Here is an 18,040-nt window from a genome sequence, read left to right as displayed (position 1 = left end):
TGAATCAGAACCACATTGAAGCTCACCAGAACCAAAACTGGTATAGATCAGCAAAATTAAAAGACAAAAAAACTGTCAGACACTAGGTTTGTGTTCATGAGCCCACAAAGATTTATTTGTCTGTTGGTGGGCTGTTGGTCCATTTCTCCCCTTATGTAGAAACTGTCCTGAAATAATCACCAGATTTAAAATAAAAGTGTCCTCTCACCCACTTTTTCTCCTACCATATGTTCTAAAATATGTAAGGCACAGACTCCATTGACGCTACTAGTTTCGCAGCCCTTACATGGTTCCCAAGTCGGATTAGGCCCTTGGGTCCAGGACCAGAATCTCTATCAGAGATCCAGCCTTGCTAACGTATTTGTTCAGTAGAACATACTTCACATGTAATGAACAGTAGGTCTAAAAGAACCAATCCGGAGTCAGTCATTTCACTACTTAGTCGTTTTTCTAATTATTTAATCCTCCTTGATTATATTCTATTTATGTAAAGATCTGAGTTGTTCACCAATTGTTTGTCCCTAAAGTCACTTGCAACTTTCGTGAGTCAGTTGTTGCAGCTTCTTTGGTTTCTTTGTGAACATGAAGTCACATTTTAAGGCCTTGCTTTTTTCTAACAAAATGCATTTTTCTGTTTTTATCTTGTTTTTTCTGCCGCTCAACAAGTGAGCAGCAAAATGATAATACTGCTTTCTTTTCACTCATTTTGAGGCCTCTGCATTTGAACCAATGTTTAAGCTGTTCTACGCTGGGTTTTTAGAGTGAAGTAGGTTAAAATAAAGCTCCTGGGTCATTGTCATCTTCTAGAATGATTGGTATTGCAGTTGTTGCCATTCTAGTTTGCACTATTCTTGTTCGACTATCTGGGAAACCGTGATGTCTCTGGACAAATGTGACATTATTTTAGAAATGTCCAATAAAGGCAACTAACCTTCACAGATGCTGGCCAGGTTGCTCTGGCTCTTTTTTTAAGTTTTCATTTATTTATTTATTTATTCATGTATTTTTATTTTGACTGCTGTGTATTTCTAAAACAGTCAAGTACTTCTGACTGTTTAAATACTTGTGTTTGTTAGTTATAATAAACTGCCCATCCTCTATGTTCATTTCTCTAAACAGAGCTGTGTTCATGTTCATTTTTATCTCATTGATCTTTCTGCTGTAAATAACTTTTCTCAGAATAAGGAAGAGCTGTTTCCATAGCAACCACAGTGTAGTTCATCTGATAGTGGTTAAAAAAAAACAGAAGTTGAATATGATCATTAAATAGTTTTCATGGAAATAATTATAATGATTTGGTTTCTTTTTATCTAGAAGATCAAGATTCAGCCCATGAGAGTCATCATCATGTGAGTATTGGCTCGCTCAAACATATTACCTATAGTTAATAGACCCCAAAGGAAAACCATCAAATTATTCTTCATATTTTTAAGAATGGTTTGAAAATTGGGACTAAGGTTGAAGCAAATAGAATAGATTATAGTTTTGCTATCATTTGTAACAAGTACAACAAGATTAAAAAATTGCCAACCAGTCTGTACCCCACACTTAAAAAAACATGAAAATTACAAATAATCATTCCTCACATATATTCCATCATTCCCTGTGAGCATATTGCATATCAGATGTGTTCATCAGCATCGATGGTGGTTATTGCTGTTGGGTAAAAGCTGTTCTTGAAACGGTTGGTTCTTGTTTTTCATGCTCTGTAGCGTTTTTCTGAAGGCAACAGTTCAAACAGAGCGTAACCAGGATGTGAGATGTCCTTGATGACGCCATTTGCTTTTTGAAGCAACAGAAACAGTGTAATTTTTGCAGTGTTTGGAGAGGAAAGCCGATAATCTTTTCAGAACTGCTGAAAAGATTATCGAGATGAGCCCCACCACGGTGAAGTCGTATGCAAACCTGACAACGTCATTACTGTGGTGGGTGAGGGAACAGTCATGAGTATAGAGGATGTAAAGCAGGGGGTCAGCACACAGCTCTGTGGGGAGCAGGTGCTGACATTTAGGGCTCTGGATGTTTTAGACAGAAGAATTGATGTGGTTAAAAAGATGCAGATTGTCTGTATTATAACAGTAAATAAAGGTTTACTGTCCATTTTCCCCAGGATGAGGTGTATTCCATTGTGACCTATGCCACTGTTGACCATTTTAAGGACATAATGTCTAATAAGATAAAGGTAAGAGACCCAATAAGCAGTTTTATAACAGTCCCATTTTAATTTGCTTGTTTAATGTTGTAATATCAATGAAGGAAACAATTTATACTAAGCTTTAGGTAGAAGATTAAATTAATTAATTTATGAGTATATTTTCCCTCTCTGACTAAGTTCTGATAGGAAGTCCAGATCCACATCCAGGTAGCAGGAGGGAGCTCCAGGTTAACCAGTTTGTCCACTAGTCTGTGGGGAAGGATGGTATTAAATGCAGAGCTATAGTCCACAGAAAGCAGCTGCACATTTCTCCCCTGATGCTCCAGATGGGACAGTGCAGCATGGAGGGCTGTGGCTGCAGAACCTCTGTGGATCTGTTCTGCTAAAAGCAGGTCTGACGGTTTTTTATCGTCTTTGCAGTCATGAAGTGCAAAGTTACAGGAAATGAACAGTTACTTCCTCTTTTCTAAACTTATCAGAGAATTTAAAAAACTATCACAGTTTTGATCAGCAGCCATTTTGTAGTTTATGACAGAAGCACATGTTGATTTTGATAATTCAGTAAAATACAGCAGCTGTTATGTTCTTGACTTACCACATTAAATGAATCAAGTTTTAGTCTCAGTGAGAAATGTAATGTTTGGTGCGTAGCTCTTTAGATTAACCAGACACACCTGTTTACTGAGGCTGAGAGTCTTTGACAGGACAGGTCTCTGGTTCAATTACCTAGCTGGGCTTTTAGTCCAAAGCCTTCTCCATCCCTCTATCCCTGATTTCTGTCTATTGAGGCGTTTTAAAAGCAAAGGTAACAGTTTTAAATTTCCTCAGAGTTGTACATTTGCAGACCAGATTGCTTTGTTCTCCTATAGACAGTTTGTTAAATAATTAGTTTATGTGTTATCATTTTGTTTTTTATTTAAACTGCTTACCTTCTGTTGACTGTTTGCAGGAACTGGGGTCATTCCATGTCCTCCATGGAGCGATAAACTCACATTACCCAGTTTAGCTCTAGCTAGAGCTTCAGGCAGATGGCTTCACATTTGAGTTTAGGATACTCTGGTACACAGAAGAGTTAAAGTTTGGCTCAATAGCTGTAAACTGTTCAGTGTTCTTTGAGGACATCTCTAAAATCCTAAATTATCAGTCCCCCACTACTGTGCTTGGCTGATGGAATAAGATATTTGTCCTTATACAATTTCTGCAGTCATGACACTTTGCAAACTTCTCTGCTTTACTCTCAGCTATCCAATAATACTTTTGTTCCAAAGGTATTTTGCTCCTTTCGAGGCGTCTTTACAAACTAATAGTCCAGGGAACTTAATTTTATAGAGTGAGAGCAGAGAGAAAAAAGAAACCTTCTGTTGGTTAGTGTGGCTCACTTTCATGCTGCACTTTTAAAGTAGACCAAACTTCCTGGACAAAGTCCTGCAGTTTCAGCAGCTCCTCATTGGGGCCGTATGACAAGAAGCTGCCCAGCATGAGCTGTTGGCACGGCAACAATCTATCCATCATGTTGCTCTGTGGACTCCTTGGCAGGAGACATAATGTTTCTCAATGAGACATTACTGGGTAAATAAAATAAAGGAAGCAGTAAGACAAATCCAGCAGAATATAATAAGACAAAAGAGCTGATGTGGTTAGAAAGATGCAGATTGTCTCTATTATAACAGTAAATAAAGGTTTACTGTCCATTTTCCCCAGGATGAGGTGTATTCCATTGTGACCTATGCCACTGTTGACCATTTTAAGGACAGAATGTCTAATAAGATAAAGGTAAGAAACCCAATAAGCAGTTTTATAACAGTCCCATTTTAATTTGCTTGTTTAATGTTGTAATATCAATGAAGTAATCTTCTACCTAAGCTTTAGGTAGAAGATTAAATTAATTCATCTTTTCACTCAACTTTGTTAAATGTATCATAATCTGATCTCAATTTCTCCCTAATTACTCAGAGGAGGGTTATTTTTAAACCATAAAACCATGTGAATGGGGGCGGACTGAACAGCTCCATTATGCACAAGGTTTGGAAACATGTTAAATGATAACATAGATGAAAGTGGAAAGTCTTTCAAATGGAACTGAAACAGTTTGTGGTTTCTGTGCTGCAGGTCAAACAGGACAAAGACTCTGTGACTTATTCTTCTGTCAGGACTAAAAATAAGACGGAGGTGAACATCGACCCCAGCAGTCTCTGCAGCAGCATCTCTAAGACAAAATTAACCAAATAAGGAAATAAAACATCTCTACACACCTTTTGAACCATTTTCCAGGAAGTGGACCGTTGGGTTTAAGTGTCAGTGATACTAAGACATTCATTTATAGCTGGTGCTGCACCATTTGCTGTTGCATTTTAATGAGTGTAAATACAATCTGAGCAGAAATGTACAGTTAGTGAGTTATATGATAGAGCTTTGTTATATATGTGGACTGTAAATAGTGAAACAAAGAGATTCAACATCAATATTCAGTAACTGGTTAATTTATGAACAGAACTAAAATAATCCAAAGTATTTTATATTTTATTGTACATAAACTCATCATCATTATGTAAAATACAACTTTCTGCCAGCAAAGTAGAAACTAACTAATATCATCTGATCTTTAGAGGTGTGTGATACCGGGAGTTTTTAATTGATCCGATATCAAGTAAATACAGGGGCAGTATCACCGATATCGATCCGATACCAATACTTTTAACATTTAAGCTTGATGTATCATGAAACTGTTGACCTTTCGGGTTTCATGATTTTTATTTTATTATTACAATTAAATAATAATAATAATAATGTTATGTTCAGTGTTTTTTTCCTAATCCACCTCTTATATCTTTCAATCCTTATGTAATTTTGTCTGTGTTGTGTGCTCCTGCCTGTTGTTTTAATCCTATAATTTTCCCCGTCGTGGGACGAATAAAGGATTAACTAATGTTATCTTAAATAACACTTTTTAATAGGATATAAATACTGGGTTCTTTCAAGGTCTTATTTACATTTTCTCTGTGGGCTCCAGTAACATATGATAGATAATATCTTTGAAAGTTAACATGAACTGCTGCTGAAGATGACCACTCTGATCTACTGCGTTGGTATCGATAGTATCTATCCTAGGATCGATCCGCCCACCTCTACTGATCTTAGCCAGTTACTGGTTCAAGGTAGTGAGCTGTGCTTCTGAACAAACTGGATCTGAACTTTTACCTCCTGCTCTCCACATTTTTGGATCTGAGATTTTCTGGATTTATCTGAAAGGATTTTTAATGAATTATTCAGAATTTTTACAGCAAATAGTTCAGAACCTTTCAGCAAAGCTTGTTACCAAAGATGTTTACTTATTTAACACAGATATATGGTTTACTAAGGAAAAAGTAAAGTGGACACATTTTAATCTTACCACTAGGGGTCAGCAGAATTAACTTGCTATTATCAGAAACTTGCTCTGACAACCATGTAAAAAACCTATTTATTTACTTTTACTACTACATACAGCTGCACACACTGTGGCCTCAAATTTTATCTCCAATGTCCAGAAAAAAATAAAGTCTTTGCGAGTCAAAGTAACTATGAACAAGATAAAAAGTTCTGGAGTTTTCATGCAAAGTTGTTACTACAGTAGGCATTTTATTTACTATCAATATTTATATATTATAGGTTATACAAAGAGTTTCAAAACAAGAAAATAACTACTAAAAGAAATCCCAATTACAATATTTAGTATAATTAAAATTCAGTGACTTTAAAAAGATGAGTGTAGAGCTGCTTCTAAATAGAAACCACCAGGTCCACGGGTCTCAGGCTCAGAAGGAGGCAAGTCCATAGTCAGAATCAACCATCACCTTTCTCAATGATCACTGTCCTGTTGCTCTGACCCCCATCATCATGAAGTTCTTCCAGAGGATCCTCCTAAAGTCCTTCAACGATGCCATCCCTGCTGGGCTGGACAGCCTGCAGTTTGCCTACAGGAGAATCGCTCCAGAGAGGACTCTGTATTGTTTGCACTTCACTCAGTTCTGACCCATTTGCAGCAGCTCAACACCATGTGAGGATGCTCTTCATGGACTTCAGCTCAGCATTCAACACCGTGCTCCCAGACATGTTGGCTCTGAAGCTCTAAAACATGGATTATCCACTTTGCTCTGCTCCTGGATCAGTGACTTCCTCACCAACAGACCCCAGATGGTGAAGATAGGGAACATCTGCTCCACTGATCCTCAACACAGGAACACCTCAGGGTTGTGTCCTCAGCCCTGCTGTCTTCACATTCTTCACCCAGGACTGTTCTGCTGTCCACCCCACAAACACAAAAGATAAATTTGCAGATGGCACCGCTGTGGTTGGTCTCATCTCTAACAGTAATGAGACCAACTACAGAGATGAGGTCAGCAATCTGACCCAGTGGTACTCCAGGAACAACCTGATCCTGAACACGAGCAAGATCAAGAAGGTAATAATAGATTACTGGAGGTTCAGGAGGACTGAACACGCTCCTCTCTACATACAGGGGGAGGTGGAGGAGCGCGTGGGCAGTATTAGGGTTCTGGACATTCACATCTCCTCCAAACTCTCCCACATATTGAAGAAGGCCCAACAATGCTATTGTTCCTCAGGAAACCTAAAAGAACTGGACTCTTCAGTAAACATAAAATAAAATAAAAATAAAGCGTCTATAGAGTAACCATAGAATGTGTTTTATGTCTCAGCATAACTGTATGGAATGGGAGCTGCACAATACAGGAGATGAGGGATTTAGCACAGGTGATGAGAACAGCACAGGGGATTGTGGGATGCCGTCTAGAGGATTTGGATTCATTTTATGCAGAACGAGTCCAAAGAGGGGCCTGATGCATCTCCACTGATCCCACCCACCCAGGCAATGCACTTGTTGCCCCTCTCTCATCAGGTAAATGCTTCAGAAGAAACAAATCCAAAACTAATAAACTTAGAAAGTGTGAGATTAATCGCCCCCTGAGGGGAGACTGTGGTCCATCTTAACATGTTAAAATCACGCCACTGTTATTACCACAGTTCCTCAGCAGAGGGCGATAGACCCAATCAAAACTTCTTGCTCACATGCAAAAGAGGACCATCAGCTGAACAACCCATCATTAGTTCTCTGATGACGCTTGTTGTTCCCAGAGGGCTGAGAGAAGCTCACAATAACAGCATTGTAAGAAGGGGACAACTGGACCCAGAGTCCTCTCCCCTGTTTAACAACAGGCGGTATCTCTTCACAAAAATGACTTCCTTTACTCTTCTCTCAAACCAACGTTCTTCCCTATCCAGGATGAGAACATCTTCATCCCTGAAAGACTGACCGCTGGTCTGCAGGTGAGTGTAAACTGCAGAATCTTGGCCTGATGATGTTGCTCTTCTACGTGGAGCCATCCTTTTAGCCAGCAGCTGCTTTGTTTACTCTGGTCGTTCTCCTCCTGACAATTAACAGCATACACAAAATTACTCTGTTGGTGCTGGGGAACCAGATCGTTGGGGTGAACTAGTCTTTGCCGTAACGGGTTTTTGCTGTAAGGCATAACTGCAGCGCTGTGTGGGCGTTCCTACTGCGCTTCATTACCGGATGGGACGTAGAAATACGGTCATGATGTCACAACGGCACGTTTGTGCATGTCCAATGTAACTATATTAGCTCGCTATTAAATATGATTATTTTCCCCATATTATGATTTTTTTTATTTTATTGTTTTATTTCCATTATGTTTGATTTTTAATTAAACATAGCATACAACACAAAATCTTGCAGAGGTACACAAAAACTGGAAAACTGCAATATCGAAGGAAAGAACACAATAATAACGGATTACAGTAGGGTCTGGCTGAAGGCCGGTGACATTCTGGATTTTAATGCCCCAGACGCATATTTGTCCTTGTTTTTGAGGCACTAGGCTTACTAGCAGATTTTTTGTTTCTGGGCTGCCTGCAGCACAATGTCTAATCCTCTATTTGCATGGATCTTGTTTTACCCATGAATTACCTATGAATTACATGTAATTAATTAGTTGCGCTGCAGTGGTGTGACAGAAGCAGAGCTGTCAACTCTGCATCTGGACTTGCTGGTAAATTTCAGGAGTTTCGTTTTTTTAGCTTGATTTTTGAACTTGCGGCGTAATTATTACAAATCTCATGTGGTCCTAAGGTACAACTAATACTGTGTGAACAGGGCAACAATGTGTTGAATAAACACAAATACAACATAACAAAAGCAACATTTTTGACTTTTTATAAAAAAAATCCTATTCCGCTGCACAAACATCACATTAAAAACCAACCAAAGTTGTATTATAAATGAGAGTATACCAGATAGGCTGTGAGCCAGAATGTGTAGGATGACAGGAGCGCCACAGTTTAGATTTTTTTTATCGGCTATAACTTATTAATTTGCAAGTGAAAACGTGGGAACATTAGTATTTTGAGATCACTGCTATGTGTAGCAACTTATCCCGGTGGAAGAAAGTTGCCCCCTGACAGTACGAAAGTTTTTAAGGAGACGTCCTACAGATTCTGGCCCACAGACTATTTCCCTCATTCCTGACTCTGCCATCACGGCTCTGACTCTGTGCCTGTCCTTTGACCACTGAGCACCTGTCAGCCCCATCAGTAAGCTCATTGCAGCTGCCCTGATCGGACTCTGATTCACGTTCCATCTGCAGCAGTCTTCACCTCGATAAACTGTTTTCTTAACCATATCTGGTCTTGTCTGACTGAATTCTGGGTCCTCTGTTTCCAGTCATTACAGCTGAACATCATTCCCATCTCTGTTCCTCTGCCTTGCCAACCGGTATCCTTCTCTCCCTCCTCACTTTCCAACCCACCATATCTCCTATTCATCTCCCTCCAATCAGAGTCCAACCAATACCTTACAGTCACTGAGTTCTTTAAGTTCCATTGTCTTCACAAGAGCTAAACCACCTGTGTGCTCATTCCTCTGTTCTTGTAAGTTACTCTATGTTTCTGCCTCTCCTAGACGAGAGTATTCACTACATCCTCTTTGCAAAGTCTACCCCCATCTGTCCTGCATTCCTGTTCTGGATACCAAACCTGCCCAATACTTCTTAATCACCTCTGTTCCCGGCTCTGACGCTTCCATTGAAATCAGCACCAATCACCACTCTCTCATCTCTGAGGATATCCTGTCTCACTCCATCTAACTCAGCCAGAATCTGATTAAAATAACAAGGAGGAATCCTTAAAAAATAGTCCATTGAAGAAAAAGTCCTTGAAGATTTGTTTCGTCCAACTTCTCTGTAGTTTTAGCGAAGAGATTAGAAATGTAAAAAGTAAAAATTCAACCAAGAAGGGAGCAGAGAAGAAAAGCAATGCACACAAAGGTTTTATTGTGTCGATACAACTTAGAATTAGTCTTATGTGTCATTATTTTCTATTCGAAGCTTAAAATTTCCTAATCAGTTTTCTGCTTCTGTCTCTAAAATCTAAACATTCTGTCATTCCTTTGGTGGAAGAAAGCAGCTAAAAAACTCACTTCTGCCTGTTTAAACTCACCTACATCAGTCTTTGAAACCTACGGTTGATCTGGAGAATCTATTTCTCAAGTGTTAGAATGATATTGATACAGAGCTGAAGCTTCTGTCAGGTTGTCTGGTGTTGTTGTTCTTTCAGGTGGCCACCAGAGGGCGGTGTGAAGCAGCTATTGGGTGCTGGTTTCCCCACGGACCTGTTCATCATCATCATCATCATCATCATCATCATCATCATCATCATCATCATCATCATCAGTCCTCTCCAGCTCACTGTCGTGATCCACCATTAATTTGCTGAGAGAAAAATCCCAACAAAGTTTTAAGGCCAGAATAACTTTACTGGTTATGTAGAAAAAAAACACTTGAGACTCTTTATACCATGTAACACAGCAACCATAATACCCATTTAAAAACTTTTAGCTGGATCCAGGGTCAGTTTTCCAAGCACTTAAAAAATTTGCTTAAAAACTTAAAACAGTTCCACAAAGTTTCTGCCTTACAGTTTAATTTATTATCCTCAGAGTAGCAGTTTTCCTAAAATAAAATAATTAGCTTTATTACATAATGGAAATCTACTTTTTTTAAACTCGACTACTTTAACCTCATGTAAATCCCTTTTGAATGTGGAGAAAATGATTTTTAAGTTGTCTTAAATAAAAATTCAAAGTTAGCATGATTTAATGTTTATAACATTGGATTAAAAATGCTTTTCATGCATTTTGATTTAACGCTCTTTCACTCATTCTTTTTTTATTGTTCTACTAACATTTTCTTTTTGCAAAAAGTTATATTCTAAAATGTATAAAAGAAAACAGTCCTTCTCAGCCAAAGCACAGGTTTGTTTATCTCAAATACGAAGAGCAACTGAGAAACGTCTGCATTCTAAAGTCATCACTATGTTTATGGATACATTTTGTTCTTACTGAACATCAACTAACTCAATATATTCAGTGACTAAAATAGATTACAAATAAAAACCAAAAATGTTACTAAAACAAAACTAGAATAGCTCCCATTTCTAACTTGAAGTAATCCAGTCAGAGGAATTATTGCTTATAATAAAAAGGCTCATCAGATGGTTTGTGTGAATCTCCTCAGGTCTATAACCCACTAAGGTGTGAGGAGCTGCTGGCCCTCTCTTGGTCTGAAAGATCTCTTCATCTGTCCAACAAAGTCAGTACAAACACTGCAGTGCAGATGCTGTTGCTCTGCAGGTTTTCAGAACATTGCCTGCTTTCCTCACCACTGCGTGTGATGACTTAGGCAGATTATTTTGTCCATGCTGCAGTGGTTCTCTAAGGCAGGAAGCTTCTTATCAGTTCCTCAGTAATATCACTGAATCTTCAGGGTATGGTGTGTATGCACATTTAGTTTCAGCTCATCTCTGCAGTATGTCTGGCAGCATTTTTGAGTCTAGTTTAGCTTCTCATGCACTCTGCATTTCCTCTCTGCAGTTGACATTTTCTATCATAGGAGAAGGGATTGGGAACTCTTGCAGCCACTGCTGTTCGTATTGAGTCAGAGGAAGGCTGCTAAGCAGTATTGTGTCACCTGTATCTACAGACACTGAGGGGTCATCACTGCTCAGTCAAACTCAACGGATGCTACTCTTTGAGGAATTAACTGAATACAAGACAGCTGCTGTGGAATCAGGGTCAACCTAGATTAATTTTGGAAATGTAAGATCTTTTATTACAGTTGCAAAGGTCAGATCTCCAAATATGGTCCCAAAATCTGTGTCCTTGAACTGCAGCTTAATGTTTCCCTCCACAGTTTGTTTCATATGAGCGATCAGCAAACATGCATCTGACAGATTCATGTGTTCTCCAATGTGTTTGAAATCATCTCTTATTAGTTTAACTATTAGAATAAAAACATATTAAATAAACAACAGCTTTGTTATACTTTTTCAGTGCAAACATTCAGTATTATCTCAGGCCTGTGTGACTGGCTGTAGCATCAGGTCACTGTTAAATGTCAGCAGAAGACGAGTTTGTGGATCTCCATAGTCGTTCAGCTCACCAGCAGAGCATTCTGGGATTTGTAGTATAAGCTGTGAATGGTCTTTCTACCAGTGGACCGGCTCTAATATACCCTGTAAATTATCTCATGGTCATATTTGGCCTGCAGGCCTGAGTCTGACCCCTCTGCTGTCAGGGGTCCATTTTGACCTGTTTGGATTCTGTTCTGACTCGGTTTAACTGCTCTGTCTGCAGAGTCTCAGAGCTGCTGGCTGTTAGTGGACTGACTGCAGCTCATTAGCAGACGTCACAGTTCCTCTTTGACGGCTCATGCTAAGGAAATTACATCATGTTGAACATAAAAATATAAACTATAAATAAAACTGTGTTATGTTCTTCACAATCAGACCCTTCAGCTGAAACATGGCTCACTTTAGTTGATCTGAGTGTTATAAGGTGAATTAATTAAATGTAGTTTAAATGCTTTTTTCTGACTAAACTTTGTGAAACTAGTTCGTTCTGTCTGTGGTTTTCTGTCAGTTTCTAAGAAAATCATACAAGTGTGATGAGAGAAAATGACAGATCAGTTGATGGGTGTGAAGATCTTATCATACATTAATTCAGCCACAAAGAGGAAATAACATCAGTTCTTTCAGATGTGCAGCAGAGAAAAGTCTCTCAGTGTTCAGCAGCTGATAGAAGGACAGGAGATGTTGGTTCTGGAACTGGTTCTGATCGTTGTGCTTCAGTTTGAAGGTAAAGATCTGTTTTCTTTCTGATGAGGCTGAGACAGATTAAAGGACACTTTGGTTTACTGTGATATTTATAGAGATATGAGAATTAACATTTAGTATTTGGAGAAGTTCATGTGTGTAGCATTTATTAGTCAATCAGGTTTTGATCAAATATATAAAAACAAGTTTAGAAAATTTGGATTCAACATTTTTTTATTTTATCTCAAACATAAAATCCCAATTATTGACATGATAATGTCCTGAATAGCTTTTTTCCAGGGTTGTATATAATGAAATTAACATGATAAATCAAACACCATGCAAAATAATTAAATGACAACATAAATATTATTTCACCTTCATGATTGTGTTTGTGAAGGATGAAGTGTGTAAAACTTTAATGTGTCTTTGTCTCTGCTGCAGGCACCAGAGGAGGAGACCTTTATCTCTATCACAGATCTGGAGATGATGTCGTTCTACCTTGTAACAGTCCTTCATCTTCTTCCTCATGCTCCATTGTTAACTGGTTTTACAACAGAGATCCAAGATCAAGCTCTCTGTTGGAGGTTCAGGATGGAAAAGTTGTTCAGACTTCACCTGGAGCTGCCAGGTTAAATGTGGACAGTAAATGCTCTCTGATCATCAACAACATCACTGCTGAGGATGCTGGACGGTACATGTGTCAACCTGATTCAGGACCCTTTGATGGCAGTGTGTTTCTGAGTGTTTTGACCAGTGAGTTTGTAGACTTGAAGGATCTGACGCTGTCAGACTCTTTCCTTCTGATTAACTTTGTGAAATACTTGTGTTGGACAGATGTTTCTGACATCAGCAGTTCTGATGAATATCTGATGCAGTCAGAAGTTAAAATGTTGTTCTGTCAGAGTGAGAATGAATCATTTATTCAGCGCTGTGTGATGCTTCAACCACACATCAGTCCACACTTAGTTTGACTTTACAGTCAGATATCTGATATTTAAAAAGTTAATAAGTTGAATTGATTTTTTTATATCAAACAATGATCAAATGAAACTCAATGTGATTTTAATGTTATTTCTGCCCCTGGCTGTGCTTTTGTTGAATGACCTTTGTTGGGTGTCTGCTGCTTCCTGAATGAGCTAAAGGCGGGGCAAAACTTTTGTTTTAATCCATAATTCTAGTTAATAACTGCTCAGAGCTGCAATATTAGTGCAGATCACAAAGTAACATGTAAACAACATCTGAAGTTCATTAAGGATTTTTTGTAGCTCTTTCCTATTCTGTTTTTCACAACATTGGATAAAGCCGCATTTTTTTAATTTCTCATTTTAGAGAAAGTTTCTTCTTAATCTTTTAGACTGAGAAAAGTTTTCACTTTCTTTTAGTTTTTCCATCTCCAACTGATCCAACAAAGGATGGAGATTTCACATTACAGTGTTCTCTGGAGACATTCAGTTGGTTGAGTCCTTGTCCAGAGAAGAGCCTCCTCTGGGTGGATGAGACAGGAAGTGAGCTGCTTGGTGAAGGTGTTGGGTTCAAGTCTGGAGGACAGACTGGCTGTGATTCTTATCTCACTGTGAAGCTTCAGATCAGCAGCAACAGAACATACACCTGCCAGTTTGTTGAGGGAAACACAGTGAAGATAGAAGCTCACTACACACCTGAGTTTGAAGGTAGGATGTATTTTATTCATGGAGGAAATTAGATAAAAAGCAAAAATTACTTGAATTTTTTGTGATTGTTTTGTATTGTATATAAATAGTTTTAAACCTTCTTTTATTATCTGCTGTAGCTCAGAAACACTGAAACTTCCTGCATGAAAGCAAAGAGGACAAAGGTTGTAGCTCCATGAATCAAAGCCAGTCTTTTCATACAGCGGTAGGCTACTAAGTGAGATTTATGGAAGTAAAGACATGAAAACGTGTCTGAGAGCAGAGTGAAAACTGACAATAATTCAGCCTTGTGGCTTTTCCTTTATTTACTTTGGAATAATTTAGGATGAATAATAATGTACAAATGTGTGCTGTTTTATTTTAAATAAAGATAATGATCAGCTTTAGATCTTCAGACCCAAATTGAACTGAATCAATGAACTCTCTGTTTTCAGTTCTTTCCAAATTTCTTTATCTTTTTTAACCTGCTGAAAGAAAACATTATTAATGACTAGAGGTAGAACAATACAGCTCTAGGATTGGTGGCCTAGTGGTCAGAGCGTTGCACTTGTGTCCTGGAGGTTCTGGGTTCAGAGTGGAAGATCCACAGACTGCCACTATGGCTCCCTGAGAAAGACCCTTAGCTCCAGATTGATCCCTGGATGCCACTCAGTGTAGGCAGCCCACTGCTCCCTGACTAAATCTACTAAATCCTGATGTTTGTGGACCGTTACACTCCTATTATTAACTCTAGAGGGTGATTGGTGTGTTGGTTAAACAGAGCTGCTGTTTAGAGGAGAAAAATGAAAAGAAGGAAGTCAAACCAAACAGGAAGAAACAAGAAAAGCGTCTGAAGCTTAGAAACGTCCACAGAGACTTCAGACTGTGGGTTATGTGTTCAGTCAGTACCCAGATTAGATAATATTAAAGATTAAAATTAAAGGCCACTAAATCAGCCAGTTCTTCAGCATAAACTGAGGTTTTATTACAAGTAATACTTCACACTAACACATTTTTATGGTCATCCTAAAAGTTATTTTTTGTACATGTGACCTGTTCCTGTGAATAAATTTCAGGATAATTTGACACATTTTCCTTCTGAACTAATTATAACTGATGTTGGTTTCCAGTAAAATGTGTAACCAGTAATTAAACCATTAGAAGGAAATAAAATCAATATCTTCAGATCTGAAGAAAACTCTCAAAGACTGAGAAAAGGACATAAAATGGTCAAACTGGAATTAGATCTTGATTTCTGTAGTTTGGTTACAAATTATGACCTATAATACATTATTTTATTGAAATATTCTTGTAAAAAAGTTTTTTATCATTTTACTGATACTGATTAACTGATTTTTTTATTGTTTATTTTTAAACAGATTTCATACTTTAAGTGGAAACTGGCAGAAAAGCACAGAGACTAATATTATTAACAGCTAAATGTTGTATAAAACATTCTTTCTCTGCAGTTATCAGGGGAGAAGGAGTCCATATCTACCACAGAGCTGGAGATGATGCTGTTCTGTCCTGTAAAAGACCTTCATCATCTCTCTCATGCTCCGCTGTTGACTGGTTTTATACGAGAGCTGAAAACATGGAGCGTCAACATGAAGTTCATGGAGGAAAAGTTCAGAGTTCAGCTCGAGCTGCCAGGCTGAGGTTGGACAATAACTGCTCTCTGATCATCAACAACATCACTGCTGAGGATGCTGGACGTTACACCTGTCAGCTTTGGGATGGAGGACGCTTTGACACAGATGTGTATTTAAACATGATGAGCAGTGAGTAATCTAAACTCATTGACTTTTATACCTGCTGATATCAGTCCTTCTTAACCCTGAAGTCCCTGCATGGAGTTGGCTGTTTAGATCATGATGTGTTGTTATCATCTGAGTGAAGCCTGGACTGGAACCAGATCTGTTGTTTTTTAATAGATAAAACAATTAATTATATTACTTTCATAGAGTGATATTTATTTTGTAGTAGTAAAGGTTCCTTAAATAAACTTGTAGCCTTCTTACTTCTTACATCTTTCTTACTTCCTGTAAGCTTTTAGTCTGCAATATATTCACTGAACATCTGCTGGTTATAAGCCTAAAAATAATTTGTTTCTTGAAGTCGAGTGATATATGTCAATATTTTTGTTTTCATTCAGATTTGTTATACCTTCTGCATTGCATGTTCTCTGTCATGTTCTCTGTCTCTTAACAGGAGTTCCTGCCAACAGAACCATCATCATCCTTGGAGCAGTGATCTGTGTTCTCCTGCTGCTGGTGGTTCTTGCTGCTGTTTTTATCAAACCCAGGAAAACCAGAGTTAAAAAGGATCACAGCACCACAACAGGTACTAGATTTGCTGCACATCAGTGTTTAACTATAGCATCCACCTACTATATTCTATGTTTTAGTTTTGTATTTTGGAAAAATAAAAACAATGTTTTATTTATATTACTGTTTTCCTCCTATCCTCATATGTTCCTAATATTTCTTTTAGACTCCATTCTCTCTTTCTCATCTTCTTCAACCCTTCTTGGGGGTTAGATTGGCCCTCCCTCCTGGTTGGCTCATATGGGAGGGCCAGCCAGGTTTCAGGGGGGGTCCAGTGCAAGTGGAAGTCAAAGTGAGCCTCAATCTAGAACTTTCTGCCCACATTGAACATCAGCTCTCTTCCAGTCTGTTAGAACTTGACCTCTGGGTTTCTGTCAACTCTCATGTTGTTTAGCAGCTCACACATAATTAAGACAATCAGAATAAGCTAAAGGTTAAAAAACACTCACCACTGATGTTGATAAACTACCAAAGGACCGCTGTCACCTGTAGCTTGGCTGGATAGAATCACTCCTAAAACATCCACTGAGAACAGGATCTGTTCAAGCTGCAGCACAGCAACAGTTACCATTGGACCAACATTACACTAAAAACATCTTTAGAGGATGGAGGGTGAAAAAGACCTCTCAGTATGGGCAGCTGATGTGGTTTAGAACAGCTTCTTATGATTGGGCTCTTTGTTGCATCCATTGCTGAAGCTACAGATAATTCTTTAATCATAGAGTCTGGGCTGTGTCCAAGAAGATAATCAGCTGCAACCTTTAACTGGATAATTACAGTGATACATTTTTCAAAAAGTGCAGATAGACAACAGAGTGCAGAGAGCAGCTACCCAAAACCAAAGCTACGAGCAGCATCATCCTGCTAGCTGAATCAGAACCTCATTGAAGCTCACCAGAACCAAAACTGGTATAGATCAGCAAAATTAAAAGACAAAAAAACTGTCGGACACTAGGTTTGTGTTCATGAGCCCACAAAGATTTATTTGTCTGTTGGTGGGCTGTTGGTCCATTTCTCCCCTTATGTAGAAACTGTCCTGAAATAATCACCAGATTTAAAATAAAAGTGTCCTCTCACCCACTTTTTCTCCTACCATATGTTCTAAAATATGTAAGGCACAGACTCCATTGACGCTACTAGTTTCGCAGCCCTTACATGGTTCCCAAGTCGGATTAGGCCCTTGGGTCCAGGACCAGAATCTCTATCAGAGATCCAGCCTTGCTAACGTATTTGTTCAGTAGAACATACTTCACATGTAATGAACAGTAGGTCTAAAAGAACCAATCCGGAGTCAGTCATTTCACTACTTAGTCGTTTTATTAATTATTTAATCCTCCTTGATTATATTCTATTTATGTAAAGATCTGAGTTGTTCACCAATTGTTTGTCCCTAAAGTCACTTGCAACTTTCGTGAGTCAGTTGTTGCAGCTTCTTGGGTTTCTTTGTGAACATGAAGTCACATTTTAAGGCCTTGCTTTTTTCTAACAAAATGCATTTTTCTGTTTTTATCTTGTTTTTTTCTGCCGCTCAACAAGTGAGCAGCAAAATGATAATACTGCTTTCTTTTCACACATTTTGAGGCCTCTGCATTTGAACCAATGTTTAAGCTGTTCTACGCTGGGTTTTTAGAGTGAAGTAGGTTAAAATAAAGCTCCTGGGTCATTGTCATCTTCTAGAATTATTGGTATTGCAGTTGTTGCCATTCTAGTTTGCACTATTCTTGTTCGACTATCCGGGAAAC

At 38.4% G+C, this 18,040-nt stretch overlaps 1 protein-coding gene across 2 annotated transcripts in view; it reads left to right on the top strand.

Annotated features, from left to right (window-relative positions):
• LOC118558329 overlaps positions 1-18,040 on the top strand; it is a 125,071-nt gene that overhangs the window by 39,143 nt on the left and 67,888 nt on the right. For both annotated transcript variants that reach the window (XM_036128845.1, XM_036128846.1), the window contains exons 7-8: positions 2,111-2,182; positions 3,857-3,928. In XM_036128845.1, coding sequence (XP_035984738.1) covers positions 2,111-2,182; positions 3,857-3,928 — 144 coding nt within the window. The remainder of the gene's footprint in view (positions 1-2,110; positions 2,183-3,856; positions 3,929-18,040) is intronic.

Source organism: Fundulus heteroclitus, unplaced genomic scaffold (assembly GCF_011125445.2).
Source record: "Fundulus heteroclitus isolate FHET01 unplaced genomic scaffold, MU-UCD_Fhet_4.1 scaffold_123, whole genome shotgun sequence".
NCBI classification, from domain to species: domain Eukaryota; kingdom Metazoa; phylum Chordata; class Actinopteri; order Cyprinodontiformes; family Fundulidae; genus Fundulus; species Fundulus heteroclitus.
Note: the sequence above shows the minus strand (reverse complement) of the source record. Positions and strands in the feature narration are given on the sequence as shown.